This window comes from Adiantum capillus-veneris, chromosome 10 (assembly GCF_014529385.1).
Source record: "Adiantum capillus-veneris isolate H3 chromosome 10, ASM1452938v2, whole genome shotgun sequence".
Taxonomy (NCBI): domain Eukaryota; kingdom Viridiplantae; phylum Streptophyta; class Polypodiopsida; order Polypodiales; family Pteridaceae; genus Adiantum; species Adiantum capillus-veneris.
In genome coordinates, this window is record NC_140940.1 from 51,698,869 (window position 1) to 51,715,270 (window position 16,402).

Consider the following 16,402-nt stretch of genomic DNA (forward strand, 5'->3'; position numbering starts at 1 on the left):
TACGAGCAGTAGGACAGGCTGGATTCAAGAGGGGTTTCTCCACTTTGGACCATATTCTTACACTCAGAGCCATTATTGAGGAGGGTCGGGCACATGGGAGACGGATGTATTGTTGCTTTGTGGACTTCCGCAAGGCATTTGACACAGTGCCAAGGGCCAGATTGATGCACAGGCTACTGAAGTTGGGAGTACCCACAGAGATCATATGGGGGACCATGGCTTTATACGGCTCAGTGACTGGCCAAATACGCACTCTTGAGGGGATTTCTGACATTGTTCATTCCACTATTGGAGTGAAACTGGGGTGTCCTTTGTCCCCTACACTTTTTGGTATGTATGTAGATGAGGTCTCTGACTACATTGACAGAGAGGGTGACAGAGGCGCTCAGCTGGCAGGGACATGGATCCCTTTATTATTATATGATGATGATATTGTGTTAATGTCAGAGTCGCCAGAGGGCATGCAAAGACATTTGGATGCATTGCACAACTTTGCAGAGGATAGTGGACTGTTTGTGAACCTTGGTAAAACCAAGGTTATGGTGTTTAGCACCACACCACAGTGGGTCAAGAGATCGGCACCTACACTCGTATATAGCCAGGATACTGTGGAGTACACAGATGAATATACATATCTGGGGGTGGTATTCACGGGACCGAGGTTTACCCTTAGGAGAGCAGCAGAGACTAGACTATCCAGAGCCTACGCGGCATTAGGAGGGCTAGAGAGGATGTGTTCGCAGGTTCAGTTTCAAGAACCACGAACAAAACTATGGCTTTTTGATACTTTGGTTGCTTCAGCTATGCTTTATGGGGTCCAAGTTTGGGGACCATCTGTGAATCATGACAGTTGGAGGAACATGGAGAGACCGTTGGTATTTATGATATCCCGGATGATTAGAGCCAAGGCCTCTGTACCACATGCGATTATTCGAGCAGAGGTAGCCGCCCCTCCTATAGAGATTGAGGCTCTTACCAGATCAGTGTCCTTTATGCACAGTCTATGGGATACACATAGAGGCAGATATACTAGACTAGCTCTTGAGTCCTCTAGACAATTAGCGATGTAGGGAGATGCATCATGTTGGTATGCACAGATGACCTCATGGTTTCAGAGGCATGGTCTCAACATGGATAGATTGCCTCCCTTTCAGTATTCCCTGGATGCACCATCCCTGCCAGTCACACGGACGGAGATCACTAGACTCATTCGACAGGATCTTGTACAGTTGGACACGAGGAGGACATGGGTAGAGCCGATACAGGAGTTGGGCACGAAGATGGCTTTCTACAAAGAGCACCTTCTCCAACTTTCAGGGGATGGGTTTGTGACTCGTCCAAGCTACATGGACACTCATTTATCTCATGATCTGCGATGTGCTATTGGTCAGATTCGCACATCCTCACACCAGTTGGAGATTGAGACGGGTAGATTCAGAGGGATACCACCAGAGTCTAGGATATGTCAACTATGCGGTAGAGAGCCAGAAACAAACCTACACTACATATGCCATTGCATTGTGTATTATGAATACGAGGGCGCTTCCATTGCTTATTCAGGGAGGGTTTTGGACCCCTAGATAGAGTCATGAGGTATCAGGACCAGAGATGCCTTGGCTTATATCTACTTGAGCTACACCGACATAGAGACAGTCTGTTGGGGAGACATGGAGTACGACAGTCGCAGAGACAGATCACAGACTTCTTTGGATCGAGGGAGCCAAGAGACCAACCACTGGCACAGGGTTGTACCCGCATTCATACCAGAGGCACCCTCATTGACAGGGCGATTGAGCTCGGGAGATCGAGACGACCACGACCGAGACACAGGAGCACACTACATCGACGGAGACTCCAGCAGAAGATCAGAGGCATTCTAGCACGACACCTAGATTGTCATTGAGGGCCTATTCTACATTTTCACATTTCACATTTCACACTTCATTTTCAGTTTTCATTTTTACTTTCAGTACTTTTTGTACCTGTACTTCAGACATTGTATTAGATTCACCACTTTGTATCTGATGGTCTCATAGGTCATTTTGGCCTTTTGAAGACGTTAATATATCATTTCATTTCATTTCTCTCTCTCTCTCTCACGCTTCCGCACACGTGCACTCATAGTTGACACGGTTGATGTATGCCTTTGAGGTTCTAGATGTCACGTGACACATCCAACCCTATGTGTCCGTGGACAAGCTACAGCATGACCAAGGTTCAGTCCAGTCAAGTCAGTCTAGAATTGCATCTATGCCCCCACTTCAGCTCACTAAAAGCATTGTAAAGTGAATAATGGTTTGTTTTTATCTAGTTTTGTTTACTATCTAGTAACAAATGAAAGTGATTTGGTTTTCATTTTTCTGTTTTCTTGTGTCCCTTGCTTTTGTATTTTTTTGAGTATTTTAGGATTTTTGATAATGGGTAAGACCAGACTTTTCTGACCTTATGAAGGTATATTTACATTCATCTCGGACAGAATCTGCTGAATAACACTATTTGGATTTTGTGAGAACACGTTACTTAAGTCATTTGTGTATGTGCAAAAAACTCCTCGTGACCAAGTTTCTCACGAAAAAATTCATTTATAAGCTCTAGACCATTCAGCATCGGTTGGTCCATAGGTTGTTCTCATTGACACTACGTTCGAGGTGCAAAGATTTTCTCCTTTCTATGATTGATTTGTTGCCTCTAGTCTTTCGTACTATTGTTAATCTGGGTGTTACTGGATGCATCTAGGGGTTGGCACCTAACTGCTATTTATGGGACGTCTTTGAAAGGAATGTCTCTTTCAACCTTTGTTTACTTCTTTTTCTTGGCTGATTTTTCTTGTATTGATGAATGTAACAGCATGATGATAGGACTGGGCCTCCTGCCGGAAGAAGCAATAAACGGAGAGACTTTGGTAAAGATAATCTATTTCTTCTTGTTCAGAACAGGGGCATGGTTTTATGTGACTGTTTATAGCATATGCTGTATGTTGGGCCTCCTCCGAGGTTATAAATGAAGAGGCTTTGGTAAAGATGGTGTGTTGGTTGTTGTTCAAAATGAGGGGCATGGTTTGTACATTTTTTTAGATTGTGCTGTTCTTTGCTTGGTAGATTAAAAGTGTAAAATATCAGGAATGTCCTGTAGTAGCTCTCCTTAAAGTATTCATGGCATTCTCTCGTTGTTTAGTATTGACCTACTCCGATTTTGTAGTAGTCAGTTGTGGGCTTGAGTTCAACAGTTTTGGTCAGTGTAGCTTGTGGGTCATGTCGTTGAAACTCGACGACTGCTTCATTTTGATCGAACAGGCTTTTTTCCTTGTAGAGCGCGATGTGCGGACAGAACCTCGTCCAAAAGCTCGATATGATGACAAAGCTCGATATGATGACAGGCCAAGAGATGATTACCGTGGGCGCAGAAATGATCGACATTATGAGTCATCACAATCTGCTTTTCGTTCCAAAGCACCTGATGATGCATGGTCACACGACAAGTTTCTCGAAAGCCAAGCAGAGGATTTAGAAAGAAAAAGGCAGCCTGCTGTTCCTCCTGAACGAATAAGACCTTCAGGAAAACGCGAGTTTAGGGAAACCCCACCTTTGAAGGCTGAGGTTGTTGATGAATCTAAGAGCAGTGAGGCTGAGAAGAGGCCAGAGAAAAGATATGCTGACAACAATGATAAAAGAACAGATAGAGGGTTTCCTGATGCGAATCTGGCACAGAGAGAGAGGGACCGCTACCATGAGAGGGCTCCAGAGCTAGAGAGGGGTCGCTGGATGGACTCCGAGTCTTCCCGGGGTAGATTCAACCCTCGACGCAGCTTTAATAGGTACACTGGAGATGCGGACCGAGGAGCAGCACGGTTTGATATCGGAAGAAGAAATCCAGGGGGGGTTGCGGTGGTCACCGACAGATGGAATCATGACATGTTTGAAGAACTAAATGGGACTCCAACGTTGAAGAAGGAGGAAGACAGTATAGCACAAATTGAGGCTCTTTTGGCAACATGATAGTTGCGACCGAACTGGATTCGCTAGTGAAGGGACAAAAATGAATTTTGTGTTATCCTCTGGTGCTTGTGCTCTGGTCAATGATATTGAAATTGATTGCTCTTGCATGTTTGTCTCGGTTGCTGTTTGGATAAGTGGTTATGGAAGGACTTTGCTTTTCAGATGCAGTATATAAGCTGGAGCAGGTGTTACTTTTATGAGGTGTATTGAAGGAGAAATGGCTCGGATGATTTTTCCGCAACTTCCAGGAGCTGGATAATATGATCTTCAAGCGTAGTCTGTATAACAACCCAATATTTTATGAGGTTTTGGGTTCACTAACATGTGGTTAAATATGTGAGGTTGTAACACATTGCAAGGTTGGTGCTCTCTTAAACAACTGGTCTTTCATGTTATTCTCATTTAGTCTGTGCAGTTGCAGTGCCAGGATTTCATACTATTTCTCCATGTGACTTCTTCGGTGGTTACACTTGGTGTTTCATTACTGCAATGACCAGTATTCCAGCGAGTGGTCTTATTAGGGAGGTGTTACGTATGCCTCAGTTTGCTATAATCTCAAGCTTGTTTGACCTGCCAATGATGGGTCGCCAGAACTTGTTTTTTTTTTTTTTTGGTTGAGGGGACATTGAAAGAATTCCAACTTTATTTTTGCAGGAGGGTTATTTTGATTACTCATGATGCACTATTTTGTAAACATTAAGACAGAGAGGAAGAACTCCTGATCAGATTGATGATCCTTTTTTTTGGAAGAATGGTTAACACACAGAAGTGTACATATGGTATGATAACATGTACCATATTAGGTGAGTTAACCAAAACGAGAAGATGTACTTAATTTGCGAATACAAAGAAAAGGCGTTCTCTGACATACAAACAAGTCGGGAAAAGAATCTCCTAGTGAGGAAAAAAAGTGCCTAGTGCTTTGGCGGTACTAGGTGTGTTTACACACCTAGTCATGTATGGTCTCCTCTTGTAGGAAAAAACTATGCTTTTGTAAGTGGTGGCAATGTGTATGGTGTTATGCATAAAGCTCAAGCCACCAAATTTTTCCCATGCCGTAAAACGTTGACGTTGATGCATCATGAAGCAAATTGGCATTCCAACTTCTGGAAGTCTTACAACCATTTTGAGCTTAATATTTCGGTTCTCGAGTCTTTTGAACTGTGTTGCTTGCCTCCCATATACGTCTAGCAAACCCGGGTGCCGAACTTTGGTGCATTTTTATCATGTACTCTACAAATCTCTCAATGCCCATAACCAAAATGGAAAGTCATCCGACTCAAGTAGAGGGAGCATATAAGGTGTATGTACCTTCACTTGAAGGAAGCAGGGAAGAAAACTCTTTTGAGAGTTTTCAATTTCGTTTCAAGTGGAGAACCCTAACTCTACCGAACCACTTCTTGATGTCTTGCATACATCTTGAGTTCAACATTGTTCTTCTTTGAGATTTATTACTTGCCGATTGTAGGAAATACACGTGATGAGCTTTGGTGCATCTTTATCACGTACACAACTCATGTCGTGCCCAAAACCTTAGTGGGGAAGTGATCCCGTTGCAAGCAGAAGTAGCATATAAGGCATTTGTACCCTCACTTGGAGAAAGTTCGTAAGAAAAAGATTTTGAACATTTTCAAACTCTTCCCAAGTGGGTGGAGAGACAGAGAGAGAGAGAGAGAAAGAGAGAGAGAGAGGTGACTAACCTCTAAGATGCATCGCTAGATCTAGGCATGGGAGGCCAAGGAAAAGAGGAAGAGAGAGAAACATGAGAACTTTTAGAGGTTTAGATGCAGTACCTAGGCCTAGGTAAAAAAATGCAAGAGAGAGAAGTGATCCTCGTTTTGAAGAGTTTAGATTAGGGAGGATAGAGGTCAGTGGCATTCATGGGGTGTTAATTATAATGTTGCATTAACCACAATTCAATGGATCAAGGCAATGACTCAATGTGTGCTAAATGGAATAACAATACATTAGGAACAAGCTTGATACAAGGGTGCTTATATAGCACAAGAGAAGACACTTCAGATGGATGCATGCATGTGTGTGTGGCATATGGGAAAGACTCTGAAAGGTAAGAGTATCTTTGACTCATTAAATGAGTCTCATGCATGTGATATGCTATGCTTCATGTCATGAGAGAAGAGGGCAACCCCATGGCTAAACTTTACCATTACAAACTTCCCCGTAAACCTGATCAAGAAAAGTACTTCAAAATCTTGAGTCATCATTGTGATTCCTAATACATCATGGCTAGTTCTCAAAAGATTCATTAAGTCACGGTTCACAAAGTGATTACTTTTTCATCCCTAGGATCAAAAGCTAGAGTACATCATAATCAAGATAGTGTTCATATAATGACATGATCCAGAAGATGTAGAAATAGAGGGTCCATCAAGATAGTCATGATGATGATCTTCCTCTTGAACAAGATGAACTTGTCCTTTGCCTTTGTATCTTGCATTGTTGTCAAAGGTTCTCTCTCCTTGTCCTGAATCTCCTTCTTGGTCCTTGAAGCATATGAAAGGTGGGTGTTTTGTCTTCTTCCAAATGTTGCAAGGGTTGATCATAGAACATTCCTTTGTGGCATGGTTGGTTCTCCCGCACTTCTGTCATTTTTTGGATGAAATCACAAATGCTCTTCCTGTATTCTTCTTCTTCTCATGGTGTTGAAGTGATTTGATGGTGTCCTCCTCACTATTTGCTCGAAGGTGTTGTCAAGTACAACTTTGAGAAGTATGGCCACTTTATCATCATTATCAATAGGGCATTAGATGAATGTGAGTTTGAGTACAAATGCTTTTCATCCTATTGACCAAGGATGCTATGTCCTCCGTTGGCTCCATTGTAAGTCCATAGAGTTTAATCTCAAGTGCAATTTTGGATCTTTTAGCCTTTGTTCCAAAGTGTCTTCCTAACTTGAGCCAAGCTTCATTGGAAGTTTTACATTCATCCAAATAATTGATGTAGTTTTCATCAAGGGAAGTGAGGAGTATGGCATAGGTTTGATCATCCTTCTCATGGAATTGGGCTTGACCGACTCTAGTCTCTATTCTCTCATTCTCTCTTAGTGCTTTTACAATGGACCACATATTCTTTTTCATGAGGTAACCTTTTGCCTTAGCTTGCCAAGTGTGAAAGTCATTCCCGTCAAATTTAGTTAAGCTCTCTTTTGCCTTATGCAAGTCTCAAGTAGTGAGGGGAAAGTTGCATTCACTTAGAGTGATGGGCAGTGTCTAGTTCTCAACACTTTCAAATTTATAGTCAATGGGAAGAGGAAAACAATATCCCCCTTGAGCTAAGGATTGCCAAGGCAAAGCTGAAGAGAAAATAGGCAGTCCTTAAATTTTTAATGGGGGCTCTGAAATTGAAGAATGGCAAGTTGTGCAAAGTTCTGCCGAGCTCTACGTGTACCCAATTGAGGCCAGAATTTGTACGCGCCTTCCCTTACTGTGGAGCAGCTACCCTCAAGAAGAATTGTGCCAATTCAGTGCATGCATGCAGACCTTGTCTTCTTGTTTGATTTTAGGCAAAAGCATAGATGCGCAGAAATTGGGCAATCTGGGGACTGATTTGGGCAATTGATTAGGCAAAGGGGTTCGCCTAGAGTGGGCAAAGAAGCAAGGTATCGGGTGTTTGAGTTTGTGTGAAGCAGCTAAATTTGCGCAAAAAAACTGCAGCTGTGAGTTGTTGCTTGAATTTGGCAAGAGAGAAGATGAACTGGCTATGGGGGGACTACCCCTTGAGGTGCTTAGCAGTTCTTAGTATCCGTGACCTTGTGTAACGCGCTACAGCTCGCCAAACTTATATTGACTTTAAAAGGTTGCCCCTTCACCAAAATCGTTGGAAGCCAAGCTCACATCCTTTGAGATTCTAATCAAGAGAAAGAAGAAAACTATCTCCTATTCTAATTTCCCAACACTTCTATTCTAATTAAAGGTATTCCTGCTGGGTTCAAAAAAATTAAAAGGTGTTCTTCAGCTTCAGTGACTACACTTGCATCTCGATCGTACTCCACTGGTTTTTCACCTGTCGTCCCACCCGCCCTTCCACCCGTTGTCCCACTATAAGCATGTTTTGTGTGCTTCCATATCCAACACACCTATCATATTACCACCCTGTGGTGGCGCTTCTACTCTTGGTATTCTAAGCCCGCCATTGTTGGATCCCAACCCCACTGGCTCTTTGCCTTACACTCGCCCTATCGGTAGCAAGGTGATGCACAAATGCGTAGGCAACTTGGGCACCCGCCACATACCCTTAGAGGGGCTGCCAATTGCACAAACCCCATCGTCGCATGCTATGGGAGATGGCAAGAGCCTGCAAATCAATCAACGTGCCCCAAGCAATGAATCACGAGGGCTCGCCACTCGCACAGATGAGGACCTTCGGGGCTGCATGCATTATAATCTTCATGGGTAGAGGCAAGGAGCATGTGCTATAAATAAGGGAAGAGATTTGTGACGATAGGCCTCCAAATTTTTGGCTTTCCACCACCCTTCGCTTATGCATACGAGATAATAAGCATATGAGATGTTTTAAAAGACTCTTTATTTTTCTGAGATTGGGGAACCCTACTAGCTCTCATAAAAGAAATTTATAAAATTCTAAGTTTCCCTTGGAATATTCTCCCCCCCCCCCCCCCCCCCCCCCCCCCAATCCACCTCCCTCGCCTCGCCCATGCATGCACCCCCCTACCTACCTCACCCCTTTGTAGAGGCCATCTTGCATGAGTACACACACACACACACACACACACACACACACACACACACACGGAGAGAGAGAGAGAGAGAGAGAGAGAGAGAGAGAGAGAGAGAGAGAGAGAGACGGGCTCGCCCGAGCTCACCTTACGGGTCGTCTCTGCTAACCACACACGCATACCACACACACACACACACACACAAATGTCTACATAGGAGAAATTTTAGGCTTATCTTATTATAAAGCGAAGTCATGGGCTTGCTTAGCTCACACCTAGTGCAGCTTGTAATTACATTGAGTTTTTGGCCGGCACTAGACATGGCCACGTGTATGGGTCCTTTTTGGGTATACATTATTTTGACCTAACTTAACTTCTGACTCTTAGTTGAAGTAAAGTATGGTTTTCGAAACTGGTTGTTTTTGTTGCCTACATAATTACGCGCGATGTGCTGGATCTGCAAGTGGGTTGATTCTGCTCTATTTCGGAGTGCTTTTGTTGGCATTACACATGGCCCCATTCAATGCAAAATGCCATGTGGTGAGGCCGTGGAGGTGCGGTGGAGCTGCATTCACATGGATGAATTGTGGTTTACTCTCAGCTTTGATCATTCAATCGTATTCAAGGTGATGGTTTTCCCTCACTTAGCAAGCTTATGTACATTCTGTCAGTAGTTGATGTGGTGAGGTAGCCTTGTTTGAGTGATTGTACTCTTGTGTGTGTTACACTATGGCTAAAGGGAAAGATAAGCAATAAGCTTTGGAGGTTCATTCTCTGGCTTCTTCTTGTCAGGTGGAGTTCTTCGGCTTGATGGGTTAATTTTTGAAGTTAATACCTCTTTGCTTGATAATTGAGAGCACAAGGACAATTCTAAATGTGTGGCGATGTGCTTATGGCATGGGTTTGCTCACGGTGTTGTTGGGCGACTCTGGTCTAGTTATGTTTTTTCAAGATAAAGTGAATACGTATGTATGTAACTACCTTAAGGGGCTGGAGCTTATATCGGTTGAAGATGTTTTATTGAGAATTGGTTGGTGGGTTGCTTGGTATGGGAAAACTTCTCACTGGTTTGTTTGATATCATGCATGAAGGAATATGTTGTGAAAACCTGGCTTCATGTACATATGCTGGTTTGATCAAATTTTCCTGAGTTGTTTTTTCGAGGGATACTTTGGGTTGATAGGCTGAGTTGTTTCCTTTGGAATGAGTACTTTTGACTGGTATGCAGCTGTGACCAATCTTTTGGCTTCCTGCTGGGCTGGCATGGGTTTTACACTAAACTCCCTTGCTCCATTTGAGATTCGACCTAAGGCTCACTTAACCTGGCATAAGGCACCTCTACCAATTTTGTTGCTGATATGGGGCTGCTTTTGGTTAGACTAATAACCTGGTGTTTAGCCTTCTAGTTTAGCAGATATAGCTCAGCATTAGATTCTCTTGGCTCTCTTGGCTGATGCTGTATACCTTAGCATACATGATTGTTTATGTTCTTGTTTATGGATGACTAATGAAATTTTGCTAACTAATGACTTCTCAAAACAGGGGAAGGCATGTCTATGTTGATAGGGCTACCTATTCTTTGCAGGACTGTATAGAAATACCTATTTCCGAATATAACCTCCGTTGGAAAAAAAACGTAGATGTCCAACCAGTGTGATGACTTTGGTAGAGAACAAAAGTTCATAAACCCTAAAGCATTAACAACTCTCTCTCCTACTCTATTTGGTATGTATGTTGATGAGGTGTTTGATTACATTGACAGAGAGGGTAATAGAGGTGCCCAACTGGAAGGGAGGTGGATCCCATTGTTGCTATATGCTGATGATATTGTGTTGATCTATGACTGACCAGAGGGTATGCAACAACAATTGGATGCATTACACAGTTTTGCAGAGGATAGTGGATTGTTTGTAAACCTTGGTAAAACCAAGGTTATGGTGTTTAACACCACACCACAGTGGATCAAGAGATTAGCACCGACTTTCACATATGGTCAGGAGATTGTAGAGTATACATATGCATACACTTACCTTGGGATTGTCTTCATTGGGCCGAGGTTTTCTTTGGGGAGAGCAGCAGACTAGATTGACTAGAGCTTATGCGGCCTTGAGAGGATGTGTTTGAACGTTTAGTTCTAGGAACCTCGAACAAAGTTATGGCTCTTTGATACTTTAGTAGCCTCAGCTATGTTGTATGCGGTGCAGATATGGGGACCTTCAGTAGGCCAAGGTGGTTGGAGACGTACCTTGGTATCTATGATTTCTCGACTGATCAGAGCCAAGGCCTCTGTACCCCACGCTATCATTCGAGTAGAGCTAGCTGCCCCTCATATGGAGATTGAGGCGCTTACCAGATCAGTCTCCTTTGTGCACAACTTGTGGGATACTACTAGAGACAGATATGCTAGACTAGCCCTTGAGTCTTCCAAACAATTAGCTCTTCAGGGGGACACTTCATGCTGGTATGCATAGATGACATCATGGTTTCAGATGCATGGCTTCACCATGGACAAGTCGCCCCCTTTCCAGTACTCTCTTCAGACGCCCTCGATGTCTCTTACACGGGTGGAGATTACTAGACATGGGATAGCCAGAGGAGCAGCCATCACTGCAGAGCTCGGCCCCCACTCATTCGACCACTACTAGCACTCTCAACAACCGAGAACTGGAGCTACGAAAATCCAGACAGCCACGATTGAGGAGGGGCTACACAGTATTGACGGAGACTACAACAGAGGATTCAAGCCATATACTCTCGACATCTAAAGTGCAAATGAGGATGGATTCTAGTAGTAGTAGTATTTTTGTTCTAGTCTTTTTGTACCCAGACATGGTATCAGATTTACAATTTTGTAACAGTTTGGTCTCATAGGTCATTTTGGCCTTTTGAAGACTTTAATATAACATTTCATTTCATTTTCTCTCTCTGGGATTCTACCAAAGTTCTCTTCATGTGGATGTGTGCGTGCGTGCACATGTGTGTGTGAGAAGAGAGAACTAGAATGACCTGGCTATCATACCAAGTGTGGTAGATTAGCTCTCTTTATTAACAGGTCTTCAAGACTCTTGGATAGATCTTTGATGTTTCTTAGGATTATTTTTACTACCTTTAAACTTCTTGCCTCTCTCTCACTCTCTCTCTCTCTCTCTCTCTCTCTCTCTCTCTCTCTCTCACACACACACACACACACACACTCACAAAAGCGTAGCATCACTCATGCATGCACAAGGCCAAATTCGTGACCAGTGCACTTGAAACTCCATCAATTTCTTGTCCATGACTAGGGGGAATTTTTATTCACAAGCTGTACACTGGCACAATACTCTTTATTGAAAAGCCCATAGCATAAATTCAGTATGATTGTTTCTTGAGAGGGGTGTGAGAGCTTCTATTAATTTATTGATGTTCGGAACTATAGCCCTACTACTTCTTTGAGAATCAACAAACCCCCCCTTATTGCAAGTCAACAATTTTTTCTTCACCATCAACGTGGGGAAGGAGGCTATACATATGCATGTGTTTATAACTACACATTGCCAAGGGTTCATACCCTGGAACAACTTCCCCAATGCAGAAGTGTGTAGCACCCATCGAGCGTAGCTCGCGAGCCTCAAACCCTCGACCTTGGAGTTCGTGAGCCTCAAACCCTTGACCTTGGGGTTACATCCTCAAGGCTAAACGAACTAAGCTACGACAATTGAGTGATCCAAACATTTTGGTCATCACAACTCAAGCTCTCCATGAAAGAGCTAAGTGTTGCCTGCAGTATACCATATCTGCCATTGTCAATGAAGTGGGCACTATACCATATCTGCCATTGCCAATGAAGTGGGCACTACTATGTTTAACTTCATTTGCCAGTACATAAGCAACTATGGAACCTCTTGTGCAAACAAATCACCTTTCATATGTGCAATGCTAATGTAATATTGGAAAAAGCTTGATACTCAGACCTAGCTTTAGCTTGGAAGAAGAAGAAGATGAGAACTCATTGGACAAAAGAAGCGGTTAGCAAGGCGAGCACCTTGAATAGCTTTGCAGAAAATCAAACACAAACAAAACGTCGAAACCAAATACACAGGTTGATAAACACCTTGAGTGTGCGACTCACACTTACATCTAGCTTTATAATAACACTTGATTTTGGCTATATTAGAAAGCCAAGTTTATATAATCTTGTTCCTGCATTACATGATTGCTTTGGAGCTGGCTTGAGTCATCTTTCCATCTATTACACTTTTATTACAGAGCTTCTACAAAAAATGTAAATCACATCCAGTCCCCCGACTACAATAAACAGTTTGAAGAAATATCAAGGAGTCAAACCCTTCTGTTTAAAATTTTCTTTTAGCATTTGTTAGGACAAATTCCGTGTACAAATTCTTTAATGAAATCGCAACTGTCATGAGCAAGGGTCCAATGATTGCCCCCTGCACAAAGAACAAACATGGGTGATCTCTCTCTCTCTCTCTCTGTGAAAAGAATCTTCTAATGAAATGCATATCTCACAGCATAATCCTCAAGTTAAATATACAGAATATGCGGACCCAACAAAGGTGTGACCCCTATATCATAAAATACACAATCAAATCTTGGTTCTCTATCTCTCATATCTCCTAAACTAAACACTTGATAAGAGTTCAAAGGGTGGAAAATTCTCTCATACTGTGTAAGGAGCACAGCAAGAGGACTCTCATCTCTATCTGAACTGCATGAAGGTACAACAAGATCCCCAAGAGCCTTATCAAGCTCTAAAGAAGCAGGTGGTATAGCTGTTGAAGAGGAAGAAGCCTCAGGATGCAGATCCTTGCAATAGGATCCCTTCGTTTATAAACCTCTAAAACCGAAGGCGCTCTGTCTGCCTATGTCACCTTTGCTTCCCTCATTGGACCTAGTACCTGATGATACTTGTGCCTACCTCTCCCAAGCATCTATATGTTGTTTGTGCTCTAGGTGCTTCATTCAGCATCTCTTTGTCCAACTTTTCCTCATATTTGCATACATCTCTTTTTCAATGTCGGCTCTCAAAAGGCTCAGCTCTACCTTAATCATTACCTGTACCTTCTCATACATTAAGTTATCTTTGACTCTAGAAAATTTCTTTGCGCTCACAGAACCTAGCGATAGTGTGCTTTTTTGAATCCTTTGCCTAAATTGCACTTTCAATTTAGGCGGGGTTTCATAAATATCGTCATCCTTGACGTGTGCTGATTGGTCTGGTCCATCCTCAAGCACCTTGTGTGAGGCTTCGCATAAAGTACCTGTCCCCTCTCCTTGAGTTGTAGCACCCTAAAAGCAATGCCCAAGAAAAAGGGGATGTCCTCACTGCTGACACTCAGGAACAGCGAGAGAAACTATCATGTCAAGTAGCTCGAAAGTATTAAGGAGCAGGTGAAAACTCTACGTGAAGAGGAAGAGCAAATGGCACGAACAACCTCTTCATGAGCAGAGCATCTATTCTGTGCACACAAGACCACTCGCACGGTCTCCACACGTGCATCCAACCCTAAGGTGCTTCTCCTCTTGACACTGACTCAGATCTGGAGAGAGATCTGCATTCCTCAAGGCTAGCTATCGTATGATTGCCCTCTAGAGGGCGGTACATCTCCTCTCCTAGGCTTGCACCATCGAAGGGGTGCTCTACCTCTGCCTAAGATCGCATGAACAATAAGGTGTCCTGAAGAGAAAACGCAGAGCTGGACCTGCTGCCCATTGCACATGCCAACAACGCCAGGGCTGCCAGCAAGACAAAAACGTTGGTGTGGGAGGCAGCACCAAACCGCTAGGCGGGGGGGGGGGGGGGGGGGGGGGGGGGGGGGGTGGGCTCCCTTGGGTGGCCCAGTGGGCAGCCATATAAGGCCGACAGCCAACACACAAGAGGGGAATGGAAAAAGGGCACCAGATGCTTGGGAGAAAAGTAGGGGATATTGGGATAAAATATCCCAGGCTCTTCGACAAGATGATGATGGACAGGAATTTAGAATGCGAAGCAAGAAGAAGCCAATATAGCCATGAAACAAAGCCAAAACCCGAGCTAAACATGGCTAAACATAACCCGATGTAAGGTGCAGCGGATGTGAATGTTGAACTTTGCTCAAGATGAGTGCTCCGAACTGTGCTCAAGGTTCCTTTTACTTATGAAAGGGAGAGCCTTCCGTTCCTTTAGTGAGAGAGTGCAAATGATCACAAACAAAGTGGATAATACATTCGTGCTCATCCATGAGTGAATCGTGTTCAACGTGCAATATGTCATGCCTATGAAAAGGGATCACATAAGAACGGTGACTAAAATACAGGAAAGTATCATGAATGAAACACTCGAACAATGCGTGCTGACTAATCATTCGAACACATAATACTTCCTGTGGGGGTTCTTTGGACCTCGACTCGAGAGCCAAGATCGGTTCTTCGTGATCTATCGAATCTGCAATGAGGTTAGCTTCACTAGACAAAGTATCAACTAAACCATCAACCTTGTGAACAATCATAGTTTCTTCCTGCAAATCATTATGCTCGTGAATAATCACATCTTGATCATGCAAATCATCATGCTTGTGAATAATCACATCTTGATCATGTAAATCATCATGCTTATCATTATCAAGCAAATCATGTGTGTCGTGCTTTGGAAAAGAAGAGACTCAGAGTCTCCTTCTCCCGAGTCTTTTCAAAACGCGCCTGCACATTAGAAAAGAGTCGCAACAACTCTTTCATGTGTTGGTCGCTCATCACTTTTCTTTCTTTGTGCTCGCGATCCAATTCTGATTTTCTTTTTGCCCTCTCCAAGCGTGCTTGCTGGCGCTCACGCTCTATAGCTGCCATTCTTTCTTTGTGTTCACGATCAAAATTCGACCTTTCTTTATGCTCTTCTTGCTTCGCATTCTAACTTCCTGTCCATCATCATCTTGTCGAAAGCCTCCATAGGAGTTAGTGCAATCTTTGGCGTAGATGGGGAAGGGGGAGGGTCGGAAAAACCTCCTGGTGGGGAAAACTCTTCTTCGCCACTCCCATGCTCACCACCTCCATGCGAAGTATCCATTCCGCTTCGGGTGATGACCATCCACTGAAGTCTTGGGTTCTTAAGTTCACAAGGAACTTGGGTTCTTGGGTTCTTGAGGGTCTTGGGTTCTTAAGTTCACAAGGAACTTGGGTTCTTGGTTCTTGGTTCTTGGTTTCTTGAGGGTCTTGAGTTCTTGAGGTTCTTGGGTTTCTTGGGTTCTTGAGTACTTGAGGTTCTTCTTTAGCTTGCAATCAGTGTTAGAGAAGGATCTTCTCTTCACCCGAGCTCTTCTCTTTTCCCGCAGGCGCACTCCTCGACGGCCTTGCGCTCACACCAAGGTTGCTTTTTCCCACCTTAGGTCGATTGGCCGGCCGCTAAGTGCACGGTCCGCTCTCAATGAGTGAAAAGAGGCACAAGGGGAGGCTGGACAAGCCCTTCTTTCTTGGGTTTCTTGTCACTCTTCAAAAACACGATTAGGAATCGACACGCTCAATTGGACTTGGGTTACGTGCGATCGCAACAAGCAAAACAAATTCTTGTGGTTCTTTCCTTGAGTGATACAGAACAGTGCCAAAGCTCTGATACCAATGTAAGGTGCAGCGGAAGTGAATATTGAACTTTGCTCAAGATGAGTGCTCCGAACTGTGCTCAAGGTTCCTTTTACTTAAGGAAGGGAGAGCCTTCCGTTCCTTTAGTGATAGAGTGCAATGG

General features: G+C 43.5%; 2 protein-coding genes across 3 annotated transcripts in view; one reads left to right on the forward strand and one right to left on the reverse strand.

The window, feature by feature from the left end:
- Positions 1-4,102, forward strand: part of LOC147448835 (uncharacterized) — a 29,706-nt gene extending 25,604 nt beyond the window's left edge. Inside the window, exons 3-4 of the mRNA XM_086521288.1 lie at positions 2,848-2,902; positions 3,310-4,102. Coding sequence (XP_086377414.1) covers positions 2,848-2,902; positions 3,310-3,995 — 741 coding nt within the window. The 3' untranslated portion in view covers positions 3,996-4,102. The remainder of the gene's footprint in view (positions 1-2,847; positions 2,903-3,309) is intronic.
- Positions 4,103-12,754: 8,652 nt separating this feature from the next.
- The window catches only part of LOC147448836 (transmembrane protein C9orf5 protein), a 33,378-nt gene continuing 29,730 nt past the window's right edge, over positions 12,755-16,402 (reverse strand). For both annotated transcript variants that reach the window (XM_086521289.1, XM_086521290.1), the window contains one exon: positions 12,755-13,121. In XM_086521289.1, the coding sequence (XP_086377415.1) occupies positions 13,026-13,121 (96 nt within the window). In that variant the 3' untranslated portion in view covers positions 12,755-13,025. The remainder of the gene's footprint in view (positions 13,122-16,402) is intronic.